The following is a 24,226-nucleotide window of genomic DNA, read 5'->3' on the forward strand; positions in this document are numbered from 1 at the left end:
GGGAGGAGGGGAGGGGAGGGGAGGGGACGGGAGAGGAGGAACTTCCTTACTCCAGGGAAATACATTTTCTGCAGTAAGGGAATGCATTTCCCTGTAAGAAAGACCCCAATGGATGTCTAAGACCATGAATAATACTGACCCCACTATACACTATGTTTTTTCCTACACATACATACCTATGATAAAGTTTAATTTATGAATTAGGCACAGTGAGAAATTAACAATAACTTATAACAAAATAGAACAATTATAATATGCTGTAATAAAAGTAAATAAGACTTGCTTGAACACAAGCACTGCAATACCACAACACCCAATCTGAGGGTTCCTGAGTGACTAGCAAGCAGGCAGGTAGATGGCGTGAGTACACTAGACAGAGATGATTCATGTCCGGGAGGATGGAGTGGGATGGCATGAAATTCGTCACACTACTCACAATGGCACACAACTTAAAACTTATGAACTGTTTATTTCCGGAATTTTCCATTTCATATTTTTAGACTGCAGTTGACCATGGGTAACTGAACCTGAGGTAAGTGGGGATTACCATATTGCTGCTTTAAGCCACTAAATGTGGGGCAATCTGTTATGAAGCAATACGTAGTTAACATCCTACCCTAACATTACCGTGGGTCCTTTGTGAGCTTTTCAATGTCACACCCCAGCCCTAACCCCCAAGTCCTGGGGTAGAGAGCTGGGAGATGGAAGCCAGGCAGCCTGGAGTGAGTTCCAGCCCCACTAATTCCAGCTGTGTGAACTTGGACAGATTTCCCAGCCCCCTCAATTCCAGCTGTGTGAACTTGAGCGGTTTCTGAGCCTCCTTCCATTTCAATTTTCTCCCCTGCCAAACATCAGTCCTAACGGTACCTACCTCACATGGTTATGTATTAAATGAGTTACTTTATGCAAATCACTTAGAACAGCCTCTGGCACACAACAAGCCCCTGGGCGGGGTAATCCCAACACTTTGGGAGGCCAAGGTGGGCGGATCGCTTGAGGTCAGGAGTTCCAGACAAGCCTCGCCAACATGGCAAAACCCCGTCTCTACTAATAATACAAAAATTAGTTGGGCATGGTGGCGCATGCCTGTAATCCCAGCTACTCGGGAGGCTGAGGCAAGAGAATTGCTTGAACTTGGGAGGTGGAGGTTGCAGTGAGCTGAGATGGCACCGCTGTACTCCAGCCTGGGTGACAGAGCGAAACTGTGTCTCAAAAAATAAATAAATGTTACTTGTCATTCCTGTCATTCTTCTTACTCCTACTGCTGCTAGTGGCTACTACCATTTGTACTCCCCCAGAGCTAGCTGCCCAGGGCACTAAAGCCACACGGTAAATGATCAAGGAGAAGAGTGGTGAAAAGCTAGGAGGGCGAGAAAAAACTGTGAGTTGTTTATTTTAAGTATCTTATTTGATAACTTCCCTAACATTAAAAAAAAAAAAAAAAAAAAAGACAACTGGCAATCACTGTTGAATCCTGCTCACTTCAGCACTGACAGTGAGTCTACCGTGTGCCGGCCAGGAAGGCTAGGCACAGGAGACACGGGAGAACCAAAAGGATCCTGGCCCCTGTTCTCACCCACAGGGAGAAAAGATAGGTGGTGACAAGCAAACCCACAGGAAATCAAGAATTTCAGTGTGATGAATGCTATGGAAGAAGAATGAGATGCTGTAAGAGGTGGTCTGAAGTCAAGGAACCTGTAAGGCTGAAGGAGAAGTTGACAAGCCAAGGCTTAACTGAAAATACTCCACCAGCAGACAGGGAGCAGGGCCACATGCCCAACAACCTACGTTATCAATTTCTACTTCTACCTATGCACTCTATTTTTTTTTATTTCCAAAGGTTTTTGGGGAACACGTGGTGTTTGGTTATATGAGTAAATTTTTTAATGGTGATTTGTGAGATTTTTGCGCACCTGTCACCTGAGCAGTATACACTGAACCCAACTTGTAGTCTTTTATCCCTCACCCTCCTCCCACCCTTTCAGCCCCCCTGACTCGCCAAAGTCCATTGTATTATTCTTAAGCCTTTGCATCCTCATAGCTTAGCTCCCTCTTATGAGTGAGAACATACGACATTTGGCTTTCCATTCCTGAGTTATTTCACTTAGATAATAGTCCCCAATCCCATCCAGTTTGCAGCGAATGCCATTAATTCATTCCTTTTTATGGCTAAGTAGCATTTCATCATCATCAAATATATATATATATCATAGTTCCTTTATCCACTTGTTGACTGATGAGTATTTTGGGCTGGTTCCATATTTTTGCAATTGCAAATTGTGCTGCTATAAAAATGCTTGTGCAAGTATCTCTTTCCTCCATGAGGCATGAAACACTTGGGTGGATCAGGGTGGAGAGGATTCTCATTTGTTAATTAAAAAAAAAAAAAAAAAAAAGTCCAGAAAAGATGAAAGGGCCTTATTCCAAAGATTCTTAAGATCTGAAGCAGAGTTTTCTCCAACCAAGCTAAATAATGTGAAGAACCACCCCATTCCAAAATAGGTGTGGGATTGAACCAAGTGATTTGTATTTTTAAAGCACCCTTGGAAAAATCAGATGATCATGCAGACTTCAGAACAACCAGACCAAGTGGCACATGAATACCAGATTTTCCAGGCTCCCCAGGACGGAAAGTGTGATTTCCATGGGTAAAAAGAGAAAATAGAGAGACAGGCACAGTGGCTCACACCCGTAATTCCAGCACTTTGGGAGTCCCAGGCAGGAGAATCGGTTGAGGCCAGGAGTTTGAGACCAGCCTGGGCAACACAGTGAAACCCTGTATCTATAAAAAATTAAAAAATGAGTCAGCCCTGGTTTTGCCAGCCTGTAGTCCTAGCTACTCGGGAGGCTGAGGTGGGAGGATTCTTATGAATAAACTCTTTCAATAAGAATTTAAAAATTAAAAATTTTTAAAGAGCCAATAGAAAAACAACATATCAAATCAAATCAGACTCTTCAGACTGGCAAAATTTTTTAATGCGCCCTGACACAAGGTTTCTTTTTTCACCATTTTGATGAAAATGTTTTGAAACATGAGGGAAGTGGTGGCTGAGCACACTGTGAATGGACTAAATGCCACTGAATTTTTCACTTTAAAATGATTATATTATGTGAATTTCACCTCAATAAAAATACATATTTAATATTAAATAAAAGAGAACGAGAGATGTATCACCAAGAAATCCCCAGTGGATGTTCTCTTTAACTTTCACTCCGGAACCAGGGATACTATAAGCGGATCAGAGTTATGGGGTGTGTCCAACCAAAGAACTAATTTCCTTTCTGCTTAGGGAATTATATTCCCTCGTTAGTCTGGGTGACAGATACCACAGTAAAGAGGATTAGAAAGAATGTCAACCCACAGGGACACACGCAGCACACCTGGGGTTCTTAACCACTTTAAGGCCATGAATAAAAACGACTCACCCGCACGATGATGCCCATACGTTTGCTTTCATAGGTGAAAGGGAAGATCTGCAGGATGGTGAAGTTCAGGATCTGGTCGCCAGGGGTCCTCAGCTGCATAGAAGACTGGTCGCGGCCCACCAGGGTTAAGCCCACACTTTCGGTCCACTGTACCAGGGCCACCTAAACATAATACAGGGTCGAAGGTCAGATGCACAGCCAAGAATCTGGGTTCACAGGCTGTGCCATGAACACAAAGGCAGAAGGGGGCTCAGAGACAGCGGAATCACAGTAGTCACTGCCCTTAGGGATGCCGAGTGCTCTGTGCTGGCCCATGACAGTGTCTGTTCCTCTGGGTCTGTGATAGCTCCCACACTGAAAGCTGCCCCTCTATAAGGCACAATTCATCTCTTCTAGGCTCAAAGCAGGCTGCACACCAGAGGAATGGCGGAAAGAGACGGCACAGAATTAAGAGTGATTGTGACTGGGTGCAGTGGCTCAGGCCTGTAATCCCAGCACTTTGGGAGGCCGAGGTGGGTGGATCACCTGAGGTCAGGAGTTCGAGACCAGCCTGGCCAATATGGTGAAACCCCGTCTTTACTAAAAATACAAAAATTAGCCAGGCATGGTGGCAGACACCTGTAATCCCAGCTACCCAGGAGGCTGAGGCAGGAGAATCGCTTGAACCCAGGAGGCGGAGATGCAGTGAGCTGAGATCACGCCATTGCACTCCAGCCTGGGTGACATAGCAAGACTCTGTCCCCGTCCCGCGCCCCCCCCCCCCAAAAAAAAGAGCAATTGGCACAATTATGGATCACTCCTGGAAGTATCCGCAACAAGCTAAACAACAAAAAAAGAAGGAAGAGAATGCTGACTGACACGGCCCTTCACTTTCAGGCTCTCCTTTCAGCCTCATGCACTGCAGTGGGGGAGCGTCTTCAGTGGTTCTCAACTGGGTGATTCTGTCCCCCAGGGACCTGTGGCAACATCTGGGGGAATTTGTACTTGTCACAACTGGAAGGAGGTAATGCTGGTATCCAGTGGACAGAGGCCAGGGATGCTACAAAACGTCCCGTAACACACAGGACAGACCCCACCAGAGAATGATCTGGCCCCAAATGTCAATAGTGCTGAGGTGGAGAACACGGGTCCACACAGAAGAGGAAACCAAGGCTCAGAGCAGTTAATGAAGTTGCCCAAGGTGACAGCGCTGGCATGTGGCAAAGCTAGGCCAGGCTGCACCTGGATCTGCCTGGTGTAAAGTTCCACAGCACACACTCTTCCCTTCCAGGAGGCATCGCGCGGTTGTCGAGTCAGAACCTTCTCATGGCCTCAGCCAGACGTACTCAGTTTAAGGTCAAAGGCATGAGGGTTGCAAACTCCAAGACAGGGGCCAGAGTGTTGATGCAAATAGCAAAGAGGGCTGAGTGGGGGCTGTGGCAAGCAGGAGCCCAGCCCCAGCCAAAGGGGCTGCTGCCACTATACACACAGGTGGCGGTTACTGCCCTGCAGGGACGATGGCCAGGGCGGATGGAGCTTCCAGTTTCTCAAGAAAAAACAGAAATTTAGACTTCTCCCCGAGACGGTCCAACTTTTAAATGTAAGCAATTGGCCAGGTGCTGTGACTCACACTTTTAATCCCAGCACTTGGGGAGGCTGACGCAGGAGGATCACTTGAGCCCAGGAGTTTGAGACAAGCCTAGGTAACACAAGGAGACCCCATCTCTAAAAAAATTTTTTTTTAATTATTAGGGTGGTGGCTCATGCCTATAATCCCAGAACTTTGGGAGGCTGAGGCAGGCAGATCACCTGAGGTCAGGAGTTCGAGACCAGCCTGGCCAACATGGTGAAATCCAGTCTCTACTAAAAGTACAAAAATTAGCCGGAGGTGGTGGCATGTGCCTGTAATCCCAGCTACTCAGGAGGCTGAGGGAGGAGAATCTCTTGAACCTGGAAGGTAGAAGTTGCAGTGAGTAGAGATTGCACCACCCCACTCCAGCCTGGGCAACAGAGCAAGACTGTATCTCAAAAAAAAAATTATTATTAGGGTGGGGTGGTGCATGTCTGTCGTCTCAGTTACTCAAGAGGTTGAGGTGGGAGGATCACAATCTGGGAGGTGGAGGCTACAGAGAGCCATAATGGTGCCACAGTACTCTCACCTGAACAACAGAGTAAGACCCTGTCTCAAAAAAATAATAACAGAGCCGGGCGCAGTGGCTCACACCTGTAATCTCAGCACTTTGGGAGGCTGAGGTGAGTGGATCACCTAAGGTCAGGAGTTCGAGACCAGCCTGGCCAACATAGTGAAACCCCATCTCTACGAAAAAAATACAAAAAATAAGCTGGGCGTGGCGGCAGGTGCCTGTAATCCCAGCTACTAGGGAGGCTGAGGCAGGAGAATCACTTGAACCCAGGAGGCAGAGGTTGCAGTGAGCCGAGGTCGCACCATTGCACTCCAGCCTGGGCAACAAGAGCGAAACTCCATCTCAAAAAAAACAAAAAAAAAGAAGAAGATAACCAAACACTTCCAGTGGAGGTGACGCCTCCCGAGTACCCCTCTCCCTATCACCTACCCACAGCCCCTGTCAACACCCTCCTAAAACCTGCCTCCCCTACTCCCCCTAAAGATTAAGCTTTATGAGAGGAAAGTGGAAGGGCCTTCCTTTTCTTCTTTCTTGATTTTTTGTGGACACTCTACCTTTGGACTTGGATGGGAATAAAGTGACAGCTTGTTTGGCATTGAAGTTGGAAGCCCTCCTGTATTCCTTCTCTGTTGTTGCTGTACCAAATTACTGTGCATCTGTTTTTTGTTTTGTCCGTTTTGTTTTGTTTTCGTGATGGAGTCTCACTCTGTCACCCAGACTGGAGTGCAGTGGTGCGATCTTGGCTCATTGCAACCTCCACCTCCCGGGTTCAAGCAATTCTCCTGCATTAGCCTCCCAAGTAGCTGGGATTACAGGTACCTGCCACCACATCCGCCTAATTTTTGTAATTTTAATAGAGATGGGATTTCACCATGTTGGCCAGATTGGTCTCAAACTCCTGATCTCAAGTGATCCACTTGCTTCAACCTCCCAAAGTGCTGGGATTACAGCCGTGGGCCGCCGCACCAGCCAGCATCTGATTTAAAATGAAATGAAACAAATAGATTTTCTTACAGTTCTATAGATCAGGGGTGACACGGGACGAGGGTCTCATTGAGACAGGATCAAGGTCACTTGATTACCATTGCTGCGTTGCTGCTGAGGCTCTAGGGGAGCACCTGTAGTCCCAGCTACTGGAGAGTCTGAGATGGGAAGATTGATTGAGCCTGGGAGGCAGAGGCTACAGTAAGCTGAGACCATGCCACTGCACTCTAGCCTGGGTGACAGAGTGAGACTCTGTCTCAAAAAAAAAAAAAAAAAAAAAACCTGGGGTTCCTCTTCAGTTCCCGTTCATTTTACCAAGAGAGCTCTGCAGAAGCCACGAGGCAAAGGTATGCAGTGCTCCACCCCCAGTCCTTTCTTTCTCTGGAACCCCTTGATGTCATCTTGGCTGGCCTGCTATACCCTGAAGAAGAGATCAAGCTGGAGCTCAAAACTGGGGTTCCAGTCCCCGCTCTGCCACCAGCCCCCAGCCCCCACAGGCCTCTGCAAAATAAAGATCTTGGAGTAGATGACTATTTCTCATTTCTGCTCCAGCTCTGAAAATGCATCTTTATGCATCCTTAGTCTACTATGCTCAGATATCGAATGCAACTTCTGTTGCTTCTATTAACTAAATTTACATTAGCAAGAAATCATTTTTCAAGACTCTCCCTTATTTAAGTTCAAGTCATAATGAGTCAGCCAGCACTAACTAGCTTTGAGCTTTGACCAATGGAAGAAACTCATACTGACCTCTACCTTTCAAAGAAAGGACCAATCAAGTAGTGGGTTTTTCTGTTTTTTTGTGTGTTTTTTTAGTTTTAGTTTTTGGCTACTGGCCTGCCTAAGTCGTTGAAAACTCATTCACTTAAGTTATTTGTTTAATTTAATGGCTGTGCTATAGACAATGTTTATGTCCCCTAAAATTCATATGTTGAAACCTAATCCCCAATGTGATAGCAGTTGGAGATGGGGCCTCTGGGAGGTGATTAAGTCCTGGGGGTGGGGTTCCTCATGAGTGGATGAGTGCCTTTATAAAAGAAACCCCAGAGAGCTCCCTCGCTCCTTCTGCCGTGAGAGACGGAGTGAAAAGACAGCCTTTTATCAGCCAGGAAACAGGCCCTTACCAGACACCAAATCTGCCAGTATGCTGATACAGGACTTCCCAGCCTCCAGAACTAGGAGAAATAACTTCTGTTGTTTACACAATACCCAGTTGATGGTATTTTGTTATAGCAGGCCAAACAGACTAAGACACTCTAACTTTCAGTATAGCCCTGTTTTGTCTGCTAACAATTGTCTTCCAAAGTTTAAAATTAACAAATCAGAATGATTCGCAAATATAAAATCATACCAGCCGGGCGCAGTAGCTCATGTCTATAATCCCAGCACTTTGGGAGGCCGAGGCAGGAGGATCACCTGAGTTCAGGAGTTCAAGACCAGTCTGGTCAACATAGTGAAACCTCATCTCTACAAAAATACAAAAATTAGCCAGGCATGATGGCAGGTACCTGTAATCCCAGCTACTCGGGAGGTTGAGGCAGGAGAATCACGTGAACCCCAGAGGCAGAGGTTGCAGTGAGCTGGGATGGCGCCATTGCACTTCAGCCTGGGCGACAGAACAAGACTCTGCCTCAAAAATAAATAAATAAATAAAAATAAGAAAAAAAAATCATCCCATCTGTCTATGTAAAAAAGCTTGGGTGCAGTGTAAAAATGTTTATAGAGTGATACACATGGAGAGAATTACTTCTAGCTTTTACTTCTAGCCTTTTTTTTTTTTTTTTTTTTTTTGAGACGGCGTCTCACTCTGTTGCCCAGGCTGGAGTGCAGTGGCGCAATCTTGGCTCACTGCAAACTCCACCTCCTGGGTTCATGCCATTCTCCTGCCTCAGCCTCCCGAGTAGCTGGTGCCCGCCACCACACTCGGCTAATTTTTTTTTTTTGTATGTTTAGTAGAGACAGGTTTCACCGTGTTAGTCAGGATGGTCTCGATCTCCTGACCTCGTGATCTGCCCACCTCGACCTCCCAAAGTGCTGGGATTACAGGCATGGGCCATGGCGCCCGGCCACTTCTAGCTTTCTATACCACTGAAATGTTTCAAATATGTACATGCATTTCTTTTACGTTTAACTTTAATTAAATAAACATCCCAATACAATTCAAATATTACAAATACCTAGTTATGTACAAGCTAAAAACCCTGACTAAATTTATATCCTTCCTTATATACCTATTTAGTAATAAATAAAAAAAAAGAATTATTCTTCAGGTACTTTCAAACACTTATGGAAATGATTTTTTTATTCTTATTCTCAAGCAGCTATTACTTCACCTGTTAATTGTCCTGAAAAGATGTGAAAAGTCTGTGATACTGGGCTTCCAAGAGATACACTAATTCCCCAAAAGCCTGCTCTTAACTTCAATCGAGAAAGAACCTGTAACTCCAGAACCAGAAGTGGCTTCCAGGGCTGGGCAGCAGAATCGGCCAGCCCAGCATGCCCAGCTACAGACCCCACAGGTCCATGTTAGTGGAACCGTTGAATAACTGTAACCTGAAATGATCAGAAATGACAAACGCTTTTGAGGAAAGATCAATTACAGCTGTATGTAAACATCTTTTAGCCTTGCTTTCTTCTAGAGCAAGCCTCTCAGTGGAGCTCAGGAGCCTACGACAGCTATCTCTGTAGCCCCACCCCTGGGATCCACCATCCTAATCAAAACCTCTGCAGGGTCTGGCGAGGTGGCTCAAACCTGTAATCCCAGGACTTTGGGAGGCCAAGGCAGGCAGATCACCTGAGGTCAGGAGTTTGAGACCAGCCTGGCCAACATGGTGAAACCTCGTCTCTACTAAAGATACAAAAATTAGCCAGGCGTGGTGGCAGGCACCTATAATCCCAGCTTCTCAGGAGGCTGAGGCAGGAGAATCGCTTGAACCCGGGAGGCGGAGGTTGCAGAAAGCCGAGATTGTACCACTGCATTCAATCCTGGGCGACAGAGAAAGACTGTCTCAAAAACAAAACAAAACAAAACAAGAACGTTCTCAGTCTCTTTGGGAGCTGATTCCAACAGGATCTGAGCCCTGCAGGAAGTCTTTCCTTCTCCCCTTCCACTCTCCTCCACTTTAGCTTAAGTCAGTGTTAATTTAAAGCTACTTTCTAACAGGACACATAACATCCCCCAGAGTCCTACTCAGGGAAGACCAGTTTAGAAGTGGGTTACTCACTAACACCTCTCGATTGTGGGCCAGACAAACATCTGGGGAGTGAGCTGAGATATCTGCATTCCCTCCCAAAACACAGTGATATACAACAAGGTTACTTAACATTCTGGCTTCTGTTCAAAGAAATCACCCCTTATCACACAAGTTAGAGGATTTCAGGGGCTTGCGTCTCACTGCTGTTAACAGCCTGAGTTAGGGTCTCAATAACTGCAGGTCAGGCCAGCAGCAGAAAACGCAACCTCGTTAAGGTGGATGAATGAACAGATACATTAGACGCGAGCTGGATAAAATGCTGGAAAGGTAGAAAGGGCGGGGAGGGGATCCTGTCTCAGGAGTCTTGTGTTTTCTCCTTTGGGTGACAAGAAACCGAAGGGGCAGGGCCCACACCTTTCCCTTCCTCAAATGCCCATGTGAGGGACTCAGGCCAGAAACCATCGTCAAAGGGCTTTTTCATCATTTCTTGGTCAGCAATAAACCACCTGTGAGAAGTTTTTAAAGTTTTCTCTTTGTACCTGGGATGCTGTGCTTGGGAAATAAGCCAGATCACGCTCAGTAGCCTTGAATTCTTGTCAAAAGCGGGATACATACCAATCATCAGAGCACGTATGATACGAGGCAGGAATGTGACATCTGATAAAAGGGGTTATTTGGTGGCATTCAATAAGATAAATACTCAAGCTCACAAAGAGTCACCGATCAGCCCTAATCCAGCCTTTCAAAATTATAAATCTATCCACAGACACACGGTTTTCTTCACTCAATACGAAAATGCATTCAAATGCACCAGGCAGTGGTTGCAGGTTCAAATGCCGACAGGGGTTGGGAGACGAGCAGACAGGAGCAGGGCAGGGCCATGTGGGGGTCAGAAGAAAACTGAGGCAGCAGCTGCCCAGCTTGGCCAACCACTGCCAGGTAGAACTTGGACCCACTATTTCCAGACCTGATCTTTCTTGAGAAAAACTAATTTTGATATAAAATCAAGTGATTTTTAAATACTGCTTCAATTGTTTTTTTTTAACATAGCATGAAACAAACAAAACACAGCCTGCTAGGAATCAGCGGAAGAGACAGTGGCATAAAAGGTCACTTCTTGCTGGGCGCAGTGGCTCACGCCTGTAATCCCAACACCTTGGGAGGCTGAAGTGGGCTGATCACCTGAGGTATGGAGCTCAAGACCAGCCTGGCCAACATAGTGAAAACCCATCTCTACTAAAAAAAAGTACAAAACATTCGCTGGGCCGGTGGGTGCCTGTAATCCCAGCTACTCGGGAGGCCGAGGCAGCGGAATTGCTTGAACCCAGGAGGCAGCGGTTGCAGTGAGCTGAGATCATACCACTGCACTCCAGCCCGGGCAACAGAGCAAGACACCGTCTCAAATAAATAAATAAATAAATAGTCACTTCTTGATCCAAATGTCTTGTACTTGAAATTGAACTTCCTATCACTTGACTGATAAAAATAAATACTTAAGAAGAACGAACAGCATAATCTTCCTAAAATGTGATCACTAAGAAATGACTATTTATAGACCGGGCACGGTGGCTCATGCCTGTAATCCCAGCACTGTGTGGGGCCAAGGATGGTGGATCACTTGAGGTAAGGAGTTCAAGACCAGCCTAGCCAATATGGTGAAACCCCAACTCTACTAAAAATACAAAAATTTAGCCAGGCGTGGTGGCACACGCCTGTAATCCCAGCTCCTCAGGAGGCTGAGGCAGGAGAATCACTTAAACCCGGGAGGCGGAGGTTGCAGTGAGCTGAGATTGTGGTACTGCACTCCAGCCTGGGCAACAGAGCAAGACTTCATCTCAAAACAAACAAATAAACGAAAAATACAAAATTAGCCAGGCATGGTGGCATGTGCCTGTAGTCCCAGCTACCCAGGAGGCTAAGGCAGGAGAATAGCTGGCACCCAGGAGGCGGAGGTTGCAGTGAGCCAAGATTGCACCATTGCACTCCAGCCTGGGCGACAGAGCGAGACTGTCTCAAAAAAGAAAAAGAAAAAAAAAGAAATGACTACATATTAACTCTATTCTGAGCCAACACTAATATCACACGGGACAGAGCTTTTGCCTCTACGGCCCATGGATAAGCTAACACTAAGGGAGGCACACATGACAGTTTCCTACAGCGTCTGTAAAACACCGTCCAGCCCTGCTCAAACAGTCCCCGCTGTCTTCTTCTGAACAACCACAATCCTGTTTCGAGACCCCACTTCGGTGGTTAATCAATAACATGGATGGAAGAGCTCCCCTATAGTTCCTGACCTCTGTTCTTTGACCTTACCCCTGGGGTCCAAGGTCATGGCAATGTGGTGGTAAAACTCCAACACCCTCCTAAATCTTTCTGCTTCACACTCCGGGCTCATTCGTGTACACGTCTGAATACTGTCATTGTCTGGACCTGAGGCTGAGGCTCAGGCTATGCCCAAGGCATTGAGGAGAACTGCATACATCTTATGGTTCACCAAGAATGTGCTCATAAAAAAACAAACCAACAAACCTCATAGCCGCAGAAGGACCGTGAGATTGTCTGCCCTCCCCGGCGCCATGTACTTGAGCTCTCCAGCAGTTTTTACACTCACGTTCAGCAACGAGGTTAAGATGAGGCAAAAGGAGACAACTGGAACCTTTTACACACACGGTCAAAGATGTGCAGAGAGAACATGGAAGGCAACGCATCGTGGCATGATTTATGATAGCCAAAAGGGGGAAACCTCCTAAGTGGCAAGCTTGGGAGATGGAACAAATACTCTGTGGTGTATGTAGGCAAAAGAATATTGTATAGCCATTAAAAATCCTCTTATTGGCCCAATGCAGTGCTTATGCCTGTAATTCCAGCACCCTGGGAGGCTGAGGCAGGACAATTGCTTGAGTTCTGGAGTTTGAGATTGGCCTGGGCAACACAGCAAGACCCCCATTGCTACAATAAAATACAAAAATTTATCCAGGTGTGGTGGTGTGCGCCTCTCATCCCAGCTACTTGGGAGGCTGAGGCGGGAGGACCGCTTGAGGCCAGGAGGTCAAGGCTGCAGTGAGCCAAGACTGCACCACTATATTCCAGCCTGGGCAATACAGCAAGATCCTATCTCAAAAAAATAAGCAAAACACATTAAAAAAGAAAGAAATTCTGTGACTTGCAGCAACATAGATGGAACTGGAAGTTGTTAAGTGAAACATGCTCATTTTAATTTTCCTTTCTAAGGGATGAATCCTAATGAGGTGGGTGGTAAAGGCAAGATACTCAGAAGGTAGGCTGCCAGGGACTGGCAGAAAAAAGCTTACTTTCACCAAGCTCGGAAGCTTCCCCAGATGAGAAAAGAGGGAAGAGACCAAACAATTAAAATAAAAATTCCACTGTACTTGGGAGATGCAGAGTGTGTGAACATTACCTCCAAACAGGGTACCCTGTTTGGCTAAAAATAGCCAGAGACTGTAGAACTTCATCCAGTATCAGCCCTGAGTCTCCCAAACACAGGCATCTTCACTCTCTGGAGCACTTCAGGAGTTTACAAAGCACTTTCAAGCCATCATCCCCTGGGGAGGAAAGTGGTATTGTGGGTTGCAAGTCCAGACTCTAGGCGTGGGCTGTCTGATTTTAATCTTGCCAGCTATGTGACCGTGGGAACTTTCCTTAGCCAACTTATACTTCATCTGCAAAATGGGCACAATCGTTGTGACTCTATCATAAGAGGGGCTCACCGCCCAGGGCCTGGCACAGAGCAGGTATTCAATAGGTGGTCATTTCTCACTGCCGTCAGTACCACTGTTATCACCATTACTACCTCATCTTTAGCAATGACCTGTGAGGTCAATGGCCCTAGCCCCTCTTTACCTTTGATGAGGCTGAGGTGCAGCAATGATTTGCTTAAAATCGCACGGCTAGGCTGGGTGCAGTAGCTCATGCCTGTAATCCCAGCACTGTGGGAGGCCAAGGCGGGCAGATCACTTGAGGTCAGGAGTTCGAGACCAGCCTGGCCAACATGGTGAAACCCCGTCTCTACTAAAAATTCAAAATTAGCCAGGCGTGGTGGCGGATGCCTGTAGTCCCAGCTACTTGGGAGGTGAGGCAAGAGAATCGCTTGAACCTGGGAGGCGGAGGTTGAAGTGAGCCAAGATCGCACCACCGCACTCCAGCCTGGGCAGCAGAGCGAGAATCCGTCTCAAAAAAAAAAAAAAAAAAAAAAAAAAATCACACAGCTGATTGAATTGAAAGTTACAAGTTAAACATGGCCAGCAATTGCACTGCAGAAGCAGGGAAGGCCAATGTGATGCCCTCACCTTCCATGAAAGTGAGTAGACAGGGTCTTGAAATACAGACATGCGTTTATGCCACTGGGAGGCTACAGGAACCCACGGCAGATGTTTCAGTAAAACTCAGCCCTCTGCTGAGGTCACAGTGCAATGATATTCCATGTCCTGGCACATTTGTAAAAACTGAGCTACTAAAAGCAAAGTGCAAAGCTGCATCTATAATTTACAGTTGTGCTTTTAAATTTTAAAAAATACTTTAATAGGCTGAGTGCGGTGGCTCATGCCTGTACTCCCAGCACTTTGGGAGGCCAAGGTGGGTGAGTCACAAGGTCAGGAATTTGAGACCAGCCTGGCCAATATGGTGAAACCCCGTCTCTACTAAAAATACAAAAATTAGCTGGGCATGGTGGCGTGCACCTGTAGTCCCAGCTGCTCGGGAGGCCAAGGCAGGAGAATCACTTGAACCCAGAAGGCGGAGGTTGCAGTGAGCCGAGACCGTGCCACTGCACTCCAGCCTGGGTGACAGAGTGAGACTCCATCTCAAAAAAAAAATAAATAAATAAATAAAATACATATTTTTTAATGAAGCATGAGGGTAATTCTAATACATGCAAAGAATTATCTCTGCAAGTATACTCAGATATTAATAACAGTGGGTGCCGCAGAGGAAGGAGCCTGGGAGAATGAAGTCAGGGAAGGAGAGCGACAGGCTTCTCACTCTGTGCCATGAGCATGTGCTAGCCATGCAGACACTCTGCATGTTACCTAGAACTGCTGATTCATTGCTCTGGAATTACTCAGCTATTCAAGGCCCAGTGAAATACAGCAAGCAGCTTTCATTCATACACACACATGTGCATTCATACACACACGTGCATCCATGTGCACACACATACTAACATGGCACACGGGCAAATACATCACACATACACACACACACACGTATACCTGCACACAAGCGTAAGTCCTACAGAAATGTGAAAGTCATGTGACTTTCTTTTTTTTTTTAATTTATTTTTTTGAGACAGTCTTGCTCTGTTGCCCAGGCTCAAGTGCAGTGGTGCAATCTCGGAAAGCCATATGACTTTCTAAAGGAAGTTACTTAATTCACCCTCCTTCCTGTTCAATTATATGTACTACAGCATGATTCTGTACTCGTCCTCTCTCTCTCTCTCTCCATATATAATATATATATATACACACACAAAGTAAATATTATTTTATATATTTATATATTATGTGAATATTTAAATTATTATTTACATAATATTTATTTATTTATATATTTATTTACATAATATATATTTGTTTACATATTTATAATATGTAAATATTTACATATTATATAAATATAAATGTGCATATCTTATGTATTATATAAATACACATAAAATAAAATATATATATATTTAAATATGCATACATTTAGAAGGAGTCTGAGAAAATCTATACCAGAACATAAACAGTAGTAGTTATCGCCAGGTGGTAAGAATCACAGGTTATTTTTTATCTTCTTTGTGATTCTACAATTTCTCCCTTTTCTGTAGTGAAGACATTAGTACTTGTGATTTTAAAAGCTTTTTTGGCCAGGAGTGGTGGCTCACGCTTGTAATCCTAGCACTTTGGGAGGCCAAGGTGGGTGGATCATTTGAGGTTCGGAGTTTGAGACCAGCCTGGTCAACATGGTGAAACCCTGTCTCTACTAAAAATACAAAAACTAACCAGGCATGGTGGTGGGCGCCTGTAGTCCCAGCTACTCAGGAGGCTGAGGCAGGAGAATGGTTTGAACCCAGGAAGCGGAGGTTGCAGTGAGCCAAGATCACAGCACTGCACTCCAGCCTGGGCAACAGAGCGAGACTCTGTCTCAAAAGCGCCTGGCCAAAAAAAGAAAAAAAGTTTTTTAAATATGAAGAATTCATGGAAAAGACAAGTGAATGAGCCATGGACAGAGCTGATCCTAGCTGCTTGCAGGACAGCACCTCCTGGCTCAAACCAAGAAACAAAGGCCTGGAAAGTTGCATTATCACCACAGCCCCCACTCCCACTCCCCACCACCCACTCTCGACACTGTGGAATATCCTAGAAATGGTGGGATGCTGTCAGGGCTGAGGCCTGCTCGCTCCAGCATCTGAGCAGCGCTCCGCTCCTCCGGGTCCGATCGTATCTATTTCATTTCCTCCGTGAGTTACTGTACGGTGGCAGGGAGGGCCCAGCGCCCCCAGGCTGTAATCGATAGCTGAATAAAGACACTTCAAGGTTCCCCAACTGGAATGTGCACAGGAAACAAATTTAGGAAATCCTGCTTTCTGTTACAGGAAATGAATCCCACGCCAACTGGTAGAAATTACTCCAGCAGCTCCCAAGTAAAATGCATACTGGTTTCTATACGTGTTCCATAAACTGACCTTGCCTAGGCTAGCAATGTTTTATTGATATTGAATTTCAAAGGCACGATTCTAGAGCCAGCCAAGTCTATGTGGAATCCTACAGGGACCTGGAAACAGTACGGCTTTCTGAAAGATTTCACCTGAACTAGATTTAGCCTCCTTTGAGCCTCATGAGGCATTTATATAAACCTATTTGTATTTGGCGGTAGGCGGCCTCTGAAGTAGTTTAGAAGGCTGATCAGAAGACATTAACAATGACTATACCTTTAGTAAGATTATGGGTTACTTTTTACTTTTCTGATCAATGCATTCATGTGTTCTACTATAGACATAAAATAACTGCAATACAAAATAATAAAAGTTGAAAAAAAAAAAAAAAACACAGCAAGGCCAGTCGCAGTGGCTCACGCCTGTAATCCCAACACTTTGGGAGGCCAAGGCGGGCGGATCACGAGGTCAGGAGATCGAGACCAACCTGGCTAACATGGTGAAACCCCATCTCTACTAAAAATACAAAAAAATTAGCCAGGCGTGGCAGCGTGTGCCTGTAGTCCCAGCTGCTGGGGAGACTGAGGCAGAAGAATGTTGTGACCCTGGGAGGCGGAGCTTGCAGTGAGCCAAGATCACGCCACTGCACTCCAGCCTGGGTGACAGAGGAAGACTCCGTCTCAAAAAAAAAAAAAAAAAACCACAGCAAAAAGGTAACACTGGCCTCTGAAGACACCAAAGGCCAAAGGAAAGTAGTTCTTTTTTTTTTTCCTCAGTCGATTCAGAATCTTAGAAAAACAAGACAAATCTGAATTCAAGTGCAATTCATCCACAGAAGAGATAAAGTACCATTCACTTTGAGAAAAAGGGGCCGAGAAGCGCAAAGCATTCCATGAAAGATTTACCCTCATGGAAAAATCTTTGCACAGCCCTAAAACAAACACACCGAAGTCCAGTGGGAGCAGAGGAGTGGGCGACAGGCATTAAAGCCTCCAGAGATGCCAACAGGAGCATCAGGGGCCTCAGGCAGGACTTGCTTCTCAGATCGTCAGCATCCGGAGCTTGCTCAAATTTGAATTCCACTGGGTGCGGTGGTTACGACTGTAACCCCAGCACTTTAGGAGGCTGAGGCAGGCAGATCACTTAAGCTCAGGAGTTTGAGACCAGCCTGGCTAACATGGTGAAAACCCTGTCTCTACTAAAAATACAAAAATTAGCCAGGCATGGTGGCGCACTTCTGTAATCCCAACTACTTGGGAAGCTGAGGCACGAGAATCACTTGAACCCAGAAGATGGGGGTTGCAGTGAGCCGAGATCATACCACTGCACTCCAGCCTGGGCGACAGAGCAAGAAAAAAAAAAAAAAAAAAAAGGCCTGGCACAGTGGCTCACGCCTGTAGTCCCAGCACTATGGGAGGCCGAAGGATCACTTGAGGTCAGGAGTTCAAATAAAATAAAATAAATTTGAATTCCATCAAATACCCACAAGGTTACTGGTTCCCAGTCCCTAGCTACCAAAAATATGGCCCTCTCTGACATTGCTATTCCACAGTATCATTCCCAAAGGGAAAAACAGACTAAACCTGCCAAGTCACAGAAAGAAGAAATTATGATAAACCTGAAATTGTCACTTACTATGGCACAAGTCCAAGTAGATCAGGACAATCACCCAAACCTACCCTCCCTCCCCCTCTCTTTCTGCACACAATTCCCATCTCAGAAGCTGGCCAGGGGGCTGCATTTTTCACTCCTAAAAACCCTGGTTCAAATGTCAACAGTCACGGATGAACTAGGTTTTATAGCTTGAGCTGTTCCACAAACACCCTGCAGGCTGGAAGGAGGAGTCTCCCAAGTGACAAATTCCACTGCCTAAAAAAGGGAGAAAGAAGCACCAGGACAGAGAAGATGACACTCAAGCGTTCTTTCATTTGTGAACTTTGGGAAAGATTTTCATTGTGCCATCCCCCAACCGCCGGGAACCACAGGCTCACTGATACTTGCAAATTGGTCCAGAACTTTAGGAGCCCCATTCTTCCTAAAATGGATTTAAAAAAAAATTGGGATTCCTCCCAATGTTGGTAGAAGAGTTAAATGTTTAAAAAAAAAAATTCTGGGAAGCACTCTGGCCATAGTTACCATGAGCATTATACTCATTTAAAGCCGGGCATGGTGGCACACGCCTGTAATCCTGACTACTCAGGAGGCTGAGGTGGGAGGATGGCTCATGCCTAGGAGTTCAAGGCTGCAGTGAGCCATAATTGCACCTATCAAGAGCCGCTGCACTACTCCAGCCTGGGCAACATAGCGAGACCCCATCTCTAAAAAAAAATACTCATTCAATTTGACCCACAAGATATACTGACTGCCTACTTGGGGCTTCACAACAGCCCCACTGTGGGGGTTCCATGGCACAGATCTGGAGGCACAGCAAGCATAAGTAACTGCCCAAGTGTGGAGCTGGATCCCGGGAGTGAGTCACACACTATACTGTGTCACACAAGCCTCCTCCCTAGGGGCCTGGGGCTGTCTTGTTAGCACTAATATCACAGTGTTAGTCTACTCAAAAGTATCTCTTAAATTCATAAACCCAATCACACCACTTCTAGAATTATAAGGTGTAAGGATGTTCATTGCAAAATACTTATAAATATCACTGCTAAAAATTAGGAATAACCTACGTTCCTATAGTATGAGAAGTTCCAATTATGAGAATAGTTAGGATATCAGGGCACATGCATAGGTAGCAATTCTTAAAGAATGTTTTTAATAATATTCAAGATGATTAGAAAACAGAAACGATAAAATAGTAAGTGAAAAAAGGAGGATACAAACTATATCAATAGGAAAATTCACGTTTTAAAAAGTAAATTAAAAGATACTGAAAGGCGGCCGGGCGCTGTGGCTCACACCTAAAATCCCAGCACTCTGGGAGATGGAGCTGGGAAGACTGCACCACTGCACTCCAGCCTGGGCGACAGAGCAAAACAAAAACAAACAAACAACAAAAAGAAAAACAGACAAAGTAAAAATGGGTAAAGGATATGGATAGACATTTTTCCAAAGAAGATAAACAAATGGCCAAGAAGCATACGAAAAGATGCTCTACATTAGGAGCCATCCAGAAAACACAAATCAAAACCACAATGAGATACCGCTCCACACTGACTAGAACGTCCAGAATCCAAAGAACTGACAGCAACAAGTATTGACCAAGATGTGGAGAAACGGAAACTGTCATACCTTGCTGGTAGATACGTAAAATAGTGCAGCCACTTTTGGAAAAGACAGACAGTTCCTCAAAAGGTTAACTATAGAGTCACCATATGACATTGCCAACCCACTCCTAGGTATATACCCAAGAGAAACAGGAATCTACACCCATTCAAATACTTGTACACAATTGTCCATAGCAGCATTATCTATATAGACAAAAAAAAAAACACCCAAATGTGGATTAATTGATGAATGGATAAGAAAAGTAATATATCCATAAACAGATTATTATTCAGTTATAAAAAGGAATGAAGTATTGATGCGTGAATATGCACAGGTGAATCTTGAAAACATTACACTAAGTAAAACAGGCCAATCACAAAAGGCCACCTATTGTATGGTTCCAGTTGTTTGGAGTGTCTGTCATAGGCAAATCTATAGATGTAGAAAGTAGATTAGTGGGTGCTTTAGGGCTGGAGGAATGAGGAAGAGAAGGAGATACAGCAGGAAAGTGGGTATAGAATTTCCTTTGGGGTGATAAAAATATCCTAATTTGATTGTGATGATGGTTGCCAAAAAAAAAAAAAAAAATCCCAAAATATACTAACTATATTAAGAAGCCATACTCACCAACGCAGTGGCTCACGCCTGTAATCCCAACACTGTGGGAGGCCAAGGCGGGTGGATCACCTGAGGTCAGGGGTTCGAGACCAGCCTGGCCAACATGGTGAAACCCCATCTCTATTAAAAATACAAAAAATTAGCCGGGCATGGTGGTGGGCGCCTGTAATCCCAGCTATTCAGGAGGCTGAGGCAGGAGAATCGCTCGAACCCCAGTGGGAGGTTGTAGTGAGCCGAGATCACACTACTGCACTCCAGCCTGGGCGACACAGTGAGACTGTGTCTCAGGGAAAAAGATAAAATAAAAAAGTCATACTTTAAATGGGTAGACTGTATGGAATGTGGAGTTTATCTTAATTAAGATCTTAATTATTCACATCTTTTTTAAAGTACGTGGTTTAAATGGGACCTTGTGTCCTGTTATGCTGGCCTTTTGAGTTAGAAAACAAAATCTCTAACTTTCCTAATTCAGGTTATACCTCAAGTCCAAGGCTATTCTTTTTAGAGGAAGAGCGGTTCTTTCTTGTATTTGAAAATGCGTCTCCCAGCAGCCCTGCACCATCCTGGCTCCTGTCTGCCCTGACACATTGCTTCCTTAGAAAACGCCTAATTCCAGCACAGAGAAAACAACTAGGGCCTCCCCACGCCTTGCCGCACCTGCCCAGGTTTACCTCATCAGGGCTGGATGCCTGGTACACGCGGCAGGAGTCTTCGTACTGCTTCTCGGCCTCAGCCTGATCGGTCACACCGTTGGACTCATACACAGGAGTCACGTTGTGGCAGAGCGCGATGGCCTTCACAGCTTCGTGCACGCGGCTGCTCATGGTCCGCCGGACCTTAGTGGTGAGCGTCGGGCCCTTCTGAGCCGGTGGGTCCTGGGATTGCTACAGGAAGGAGAAATGAACAAGGAAGATGACCAGAGGCAGGAATGATTTGGAGTGTGTGGAAGAACAGCCGTGCAGCTATTGCTTTTCTTTTACTGTCCTACACACAGAACTCTTAGGTATATCTACAATGATGTTGCAAATAAATGACATGTAATTTTCAGGGTTTGTCATTTATGCTTGGCAAAAAAAAAAAAGAAAAAGAAACAGAGGAAAAAATTACAATTTAATGAACGAGAATGATTCTACCTGCAGACTGAGTGAATCTATCTTCCCTGGGGTGGTGTCAGGGGCTTTTGACAGAATGAGGACCCCACCGCACTGAAAGGGATCCCGGTAGTTCAGAATAGAGTTTCCCCACTTGGGCACTCCTATGTTGGGGGACATTATAGAATGTTCATCCGCATCCCTGTCCTTCAGCCACCAGATGCGCTGGATGCCAGCAGCACTCCCCTAGTTGTGACAAGAGATGTTACCAAATGTCCAATAGAGGCCAAAATCACCCTCGGCTTAGAACCACTGTTTAAGCTCACAATCTTCTTGGTTTATAATAGAAGGCAACAACCTCATTGGGTACCCCTATGCAAGTAACAACCATCAACAACAAGCAACCCAGGGCAGTCCAGCAAGGTGTCAGGAACAGCTGGAGGAAACCCTGGCCGGATGGGACTCACTGCAAAATGGCACCTGGCCCTCCAATGAAGCTAGACTTTCAGGAGTAATGGTAACTGCGCTCAAGTTTTGCCTTGCAGGCTGACTTTAAACCCCAGCTCTTGCCTGAGAGGCAGCTCCATGGCATACAACTGGCCTTCCCCATCCCTTCCTTTACAACTGGCAACACAGCTCAGCCTCTGAAGGGCCAGGAATGGGTTAAGTCTTGGAAAAATGGTTTTGAGCAACATGGTAAAAACAGCACTGAAGGGTAACCAAAGCTAAGCCTTATTCTTGGATGGGTGGTAAGCAGCTAGGAGACCTGCAGCAAGTGGTGTCTGTTCTCTGAGCCTGTTTCCTGTCAATGAGACGAGTGGCTGGGCACGGTGGCTCACGCCTGTAATCCCAGCACTTTGGGAGGCCAAGGCGGGTGGATCACTTGAGGTTGGGAGTTCAAGACCAGCCTGCCCAACATGGTAAAACCCCGTCTCTACAAAAATACAAAAATTAGCCGGGTGTGGTGGCGCTGTAATCCCAGCTACTCGGGAGGCTGAGGCAGGAGAGGAGTGAACTAGAGGTGGTTTTCAATCCATGCTCCACACTGAGCCCCAGGAATCCTGAGAAACCTGCTCAGCACCACCAACTGCAGCAGGATGGGAGATGCAGCCTGCAGCTCCGTTCCTCTGTCACACATCAGGTGCCACCTATGCTTCCTTTTTTTTTTTTTTTTTGAGACATGAGTATCACTCTGTCACCCAGGCTATGCAGTGGCATGATCTCAGCTCACTGCAATCTCCACCTCCTGGGTTCAAGTGATTCTCCTGCCTCAGCCTCCCGAGTGGCTGGCATTACAGGCATCTGCCACCAAGCTCTGCTAATTCTTGTATTTTTAGTAGAGATGGGGTTTCACCATGTTGGCCAGGCTGGTCTCGAACTCCTGACCTCAAGCGATCCGCCTGCCTCGGCCTCCCAAAGTGCTGGGATTACAGGCGTGAGCCACGGTGCCCGGCCCCCACCTAGGCTTCCTTTGAAGAAAGGGTTCTACTGCTTTAGAATATAATGAAAATTAAGACCACTTGGGGGAAAAAGGCACTTGTTAACAATCTACGGCTCATTGTTCAACACAAGCCAAATGCCCTCACATCTGATCAGCACCTGCCTGCATCTCCAGCTTCCCCCTGTTCTCTCTGCTCCAGCCATGCTGGCCTTTCTGTTCTTTGGGCACTGCCAAGCTTCTTCCTGCCTGAGGGCCTCTGCACTTGCCGTGCCCTCTGCCTGGAACCCCATCCCCCAGCTCACTGCAGGGCTGGCTTGCTCAGTCTCATCATTCAGGCCTCAATTCAACTTTACCTCCTCAAAGAGGCTCTTCCTGGGCCCCCCAATTCATGGCACTCCGCTTGCCTTCCCATTGCAAGTCACATTTCAGCAACACCCTGTGTGTTACTCTCTTCATTGTCTAAATTGGCCTATTTACCTGACGGTTCCCTCTCATTAGACCATAGAAACAGAAGGCTCACCTGAGTGAGTTACTCATCACTGTATTCCTAGTACCCAGGGCAGTGTCTGGTATGTAACAGATATTTGCTGAACAATTAAATTAATAACTTAATATTCCCAAGGTGGTGGTAGGGAGTCCTCAACTGACATGAATTTTTTTTTCATTTTCAAGAAACAACTATGAAATCAACATCAGTTTCAGATTTTAAATCACAGATTTAGACAAGGGGTCACCTACAACAGTCTTACTGAATCCACAGCTAACTGAATCGTGGAGGCTAGAAATGTGTATGGAGTTACCAGATTCTACATTCTATTAAAAACATATTTATCCAACAGGAGAGAAGTGATCTGATCCTTTAAAATGAGTCCCACTTTACACCCATGACACCCGATTGCCCAAAATAGAGAACAGATGGGTTACAAGAAACAAGAAAATGACTTTCATTTAATTTTTTAATACTATTTTTAGTAGTAGCATTAGACTCCTCAGGTAATTAGACAATTACTAAATTATTCTGGTCACTGTGGGGACACAGTGCTCTGGCTTCCTGCCCTGTTAACCTCTGGTGTCAGGAGCACACGAGTTTCACTTCCAGGCCAAAGGGCACTGCATGGTAACAATAATTAGAGTAATGAATCAGAACTCCGGTTTAAATGAATCATTATTTGCCGAGTGCTTTTAATTATAAAGAATTTAACTGTAAAATTATAAAGAAAAGATTTACAGAAAGGTTCTCTATTGGAGAGACTAAATCGAGAACCTTTTTTTTTCAATTCTATAATTTACGTTCTAGCCACGAACACGTGTCTTCATTTCTGTCCGCATTCCTCAGCACCTGGACCAAATCGTTATTTAACATTAGGTGCAATAACAAGACCTTTGACAAAGTAATTACTGTGGTTGGCAAGTTTCAGTAACCATGGATTTAAATGAAAAGCTGTACTGAGGGCATCCTTCATGAACTTCTGGATTTT

At 45.5% G+C, this 24,226-nt stretch overlaps 1 protein-coding gene across 1 annotated transcript in view; it reads right to left on the bottom strand.

The window, feature by feature from the left end:
• The window catches only part of ATP9A (ATPase phospholipid transporting 9A (putative)), a 173,756-nt gene that overhangs the window by 39,373 nt on the left and 110,157 nt on the right, over positions 1–24,226 (bottom strand). Inside the window, exons 14-15 of the mRNA XM_054542330.2 lie at positions 20,888–21,100; positions 3,427–3,588 (exon numbers count right to left, since the gene is read on the bottom strand). Coding sequence (XP_054398305.1) covers positions 3,427–3,588; positions 20,888–21,100 — 375 coding nt within the window. The remainder of the gene's footprint in view (positions 1–3,426; positions 3,589–20,887; positions 21,101–24,226) is intronic.

This window comes from Pongo abelii, chromosome 21 (assembly GCF_028885655.2).
Source record: "Pongo abelii isolate AG06213 chromosome 21, NHGRI_mPonAbe1-v2.0_pri, whole genome shotgun sequence".
Classification (NCBI taxonomy): Eukaryota; Metazoa; Chordata; class Mammalia; order Primates; family Hominidae; genus Pongo; species Pongo abelii.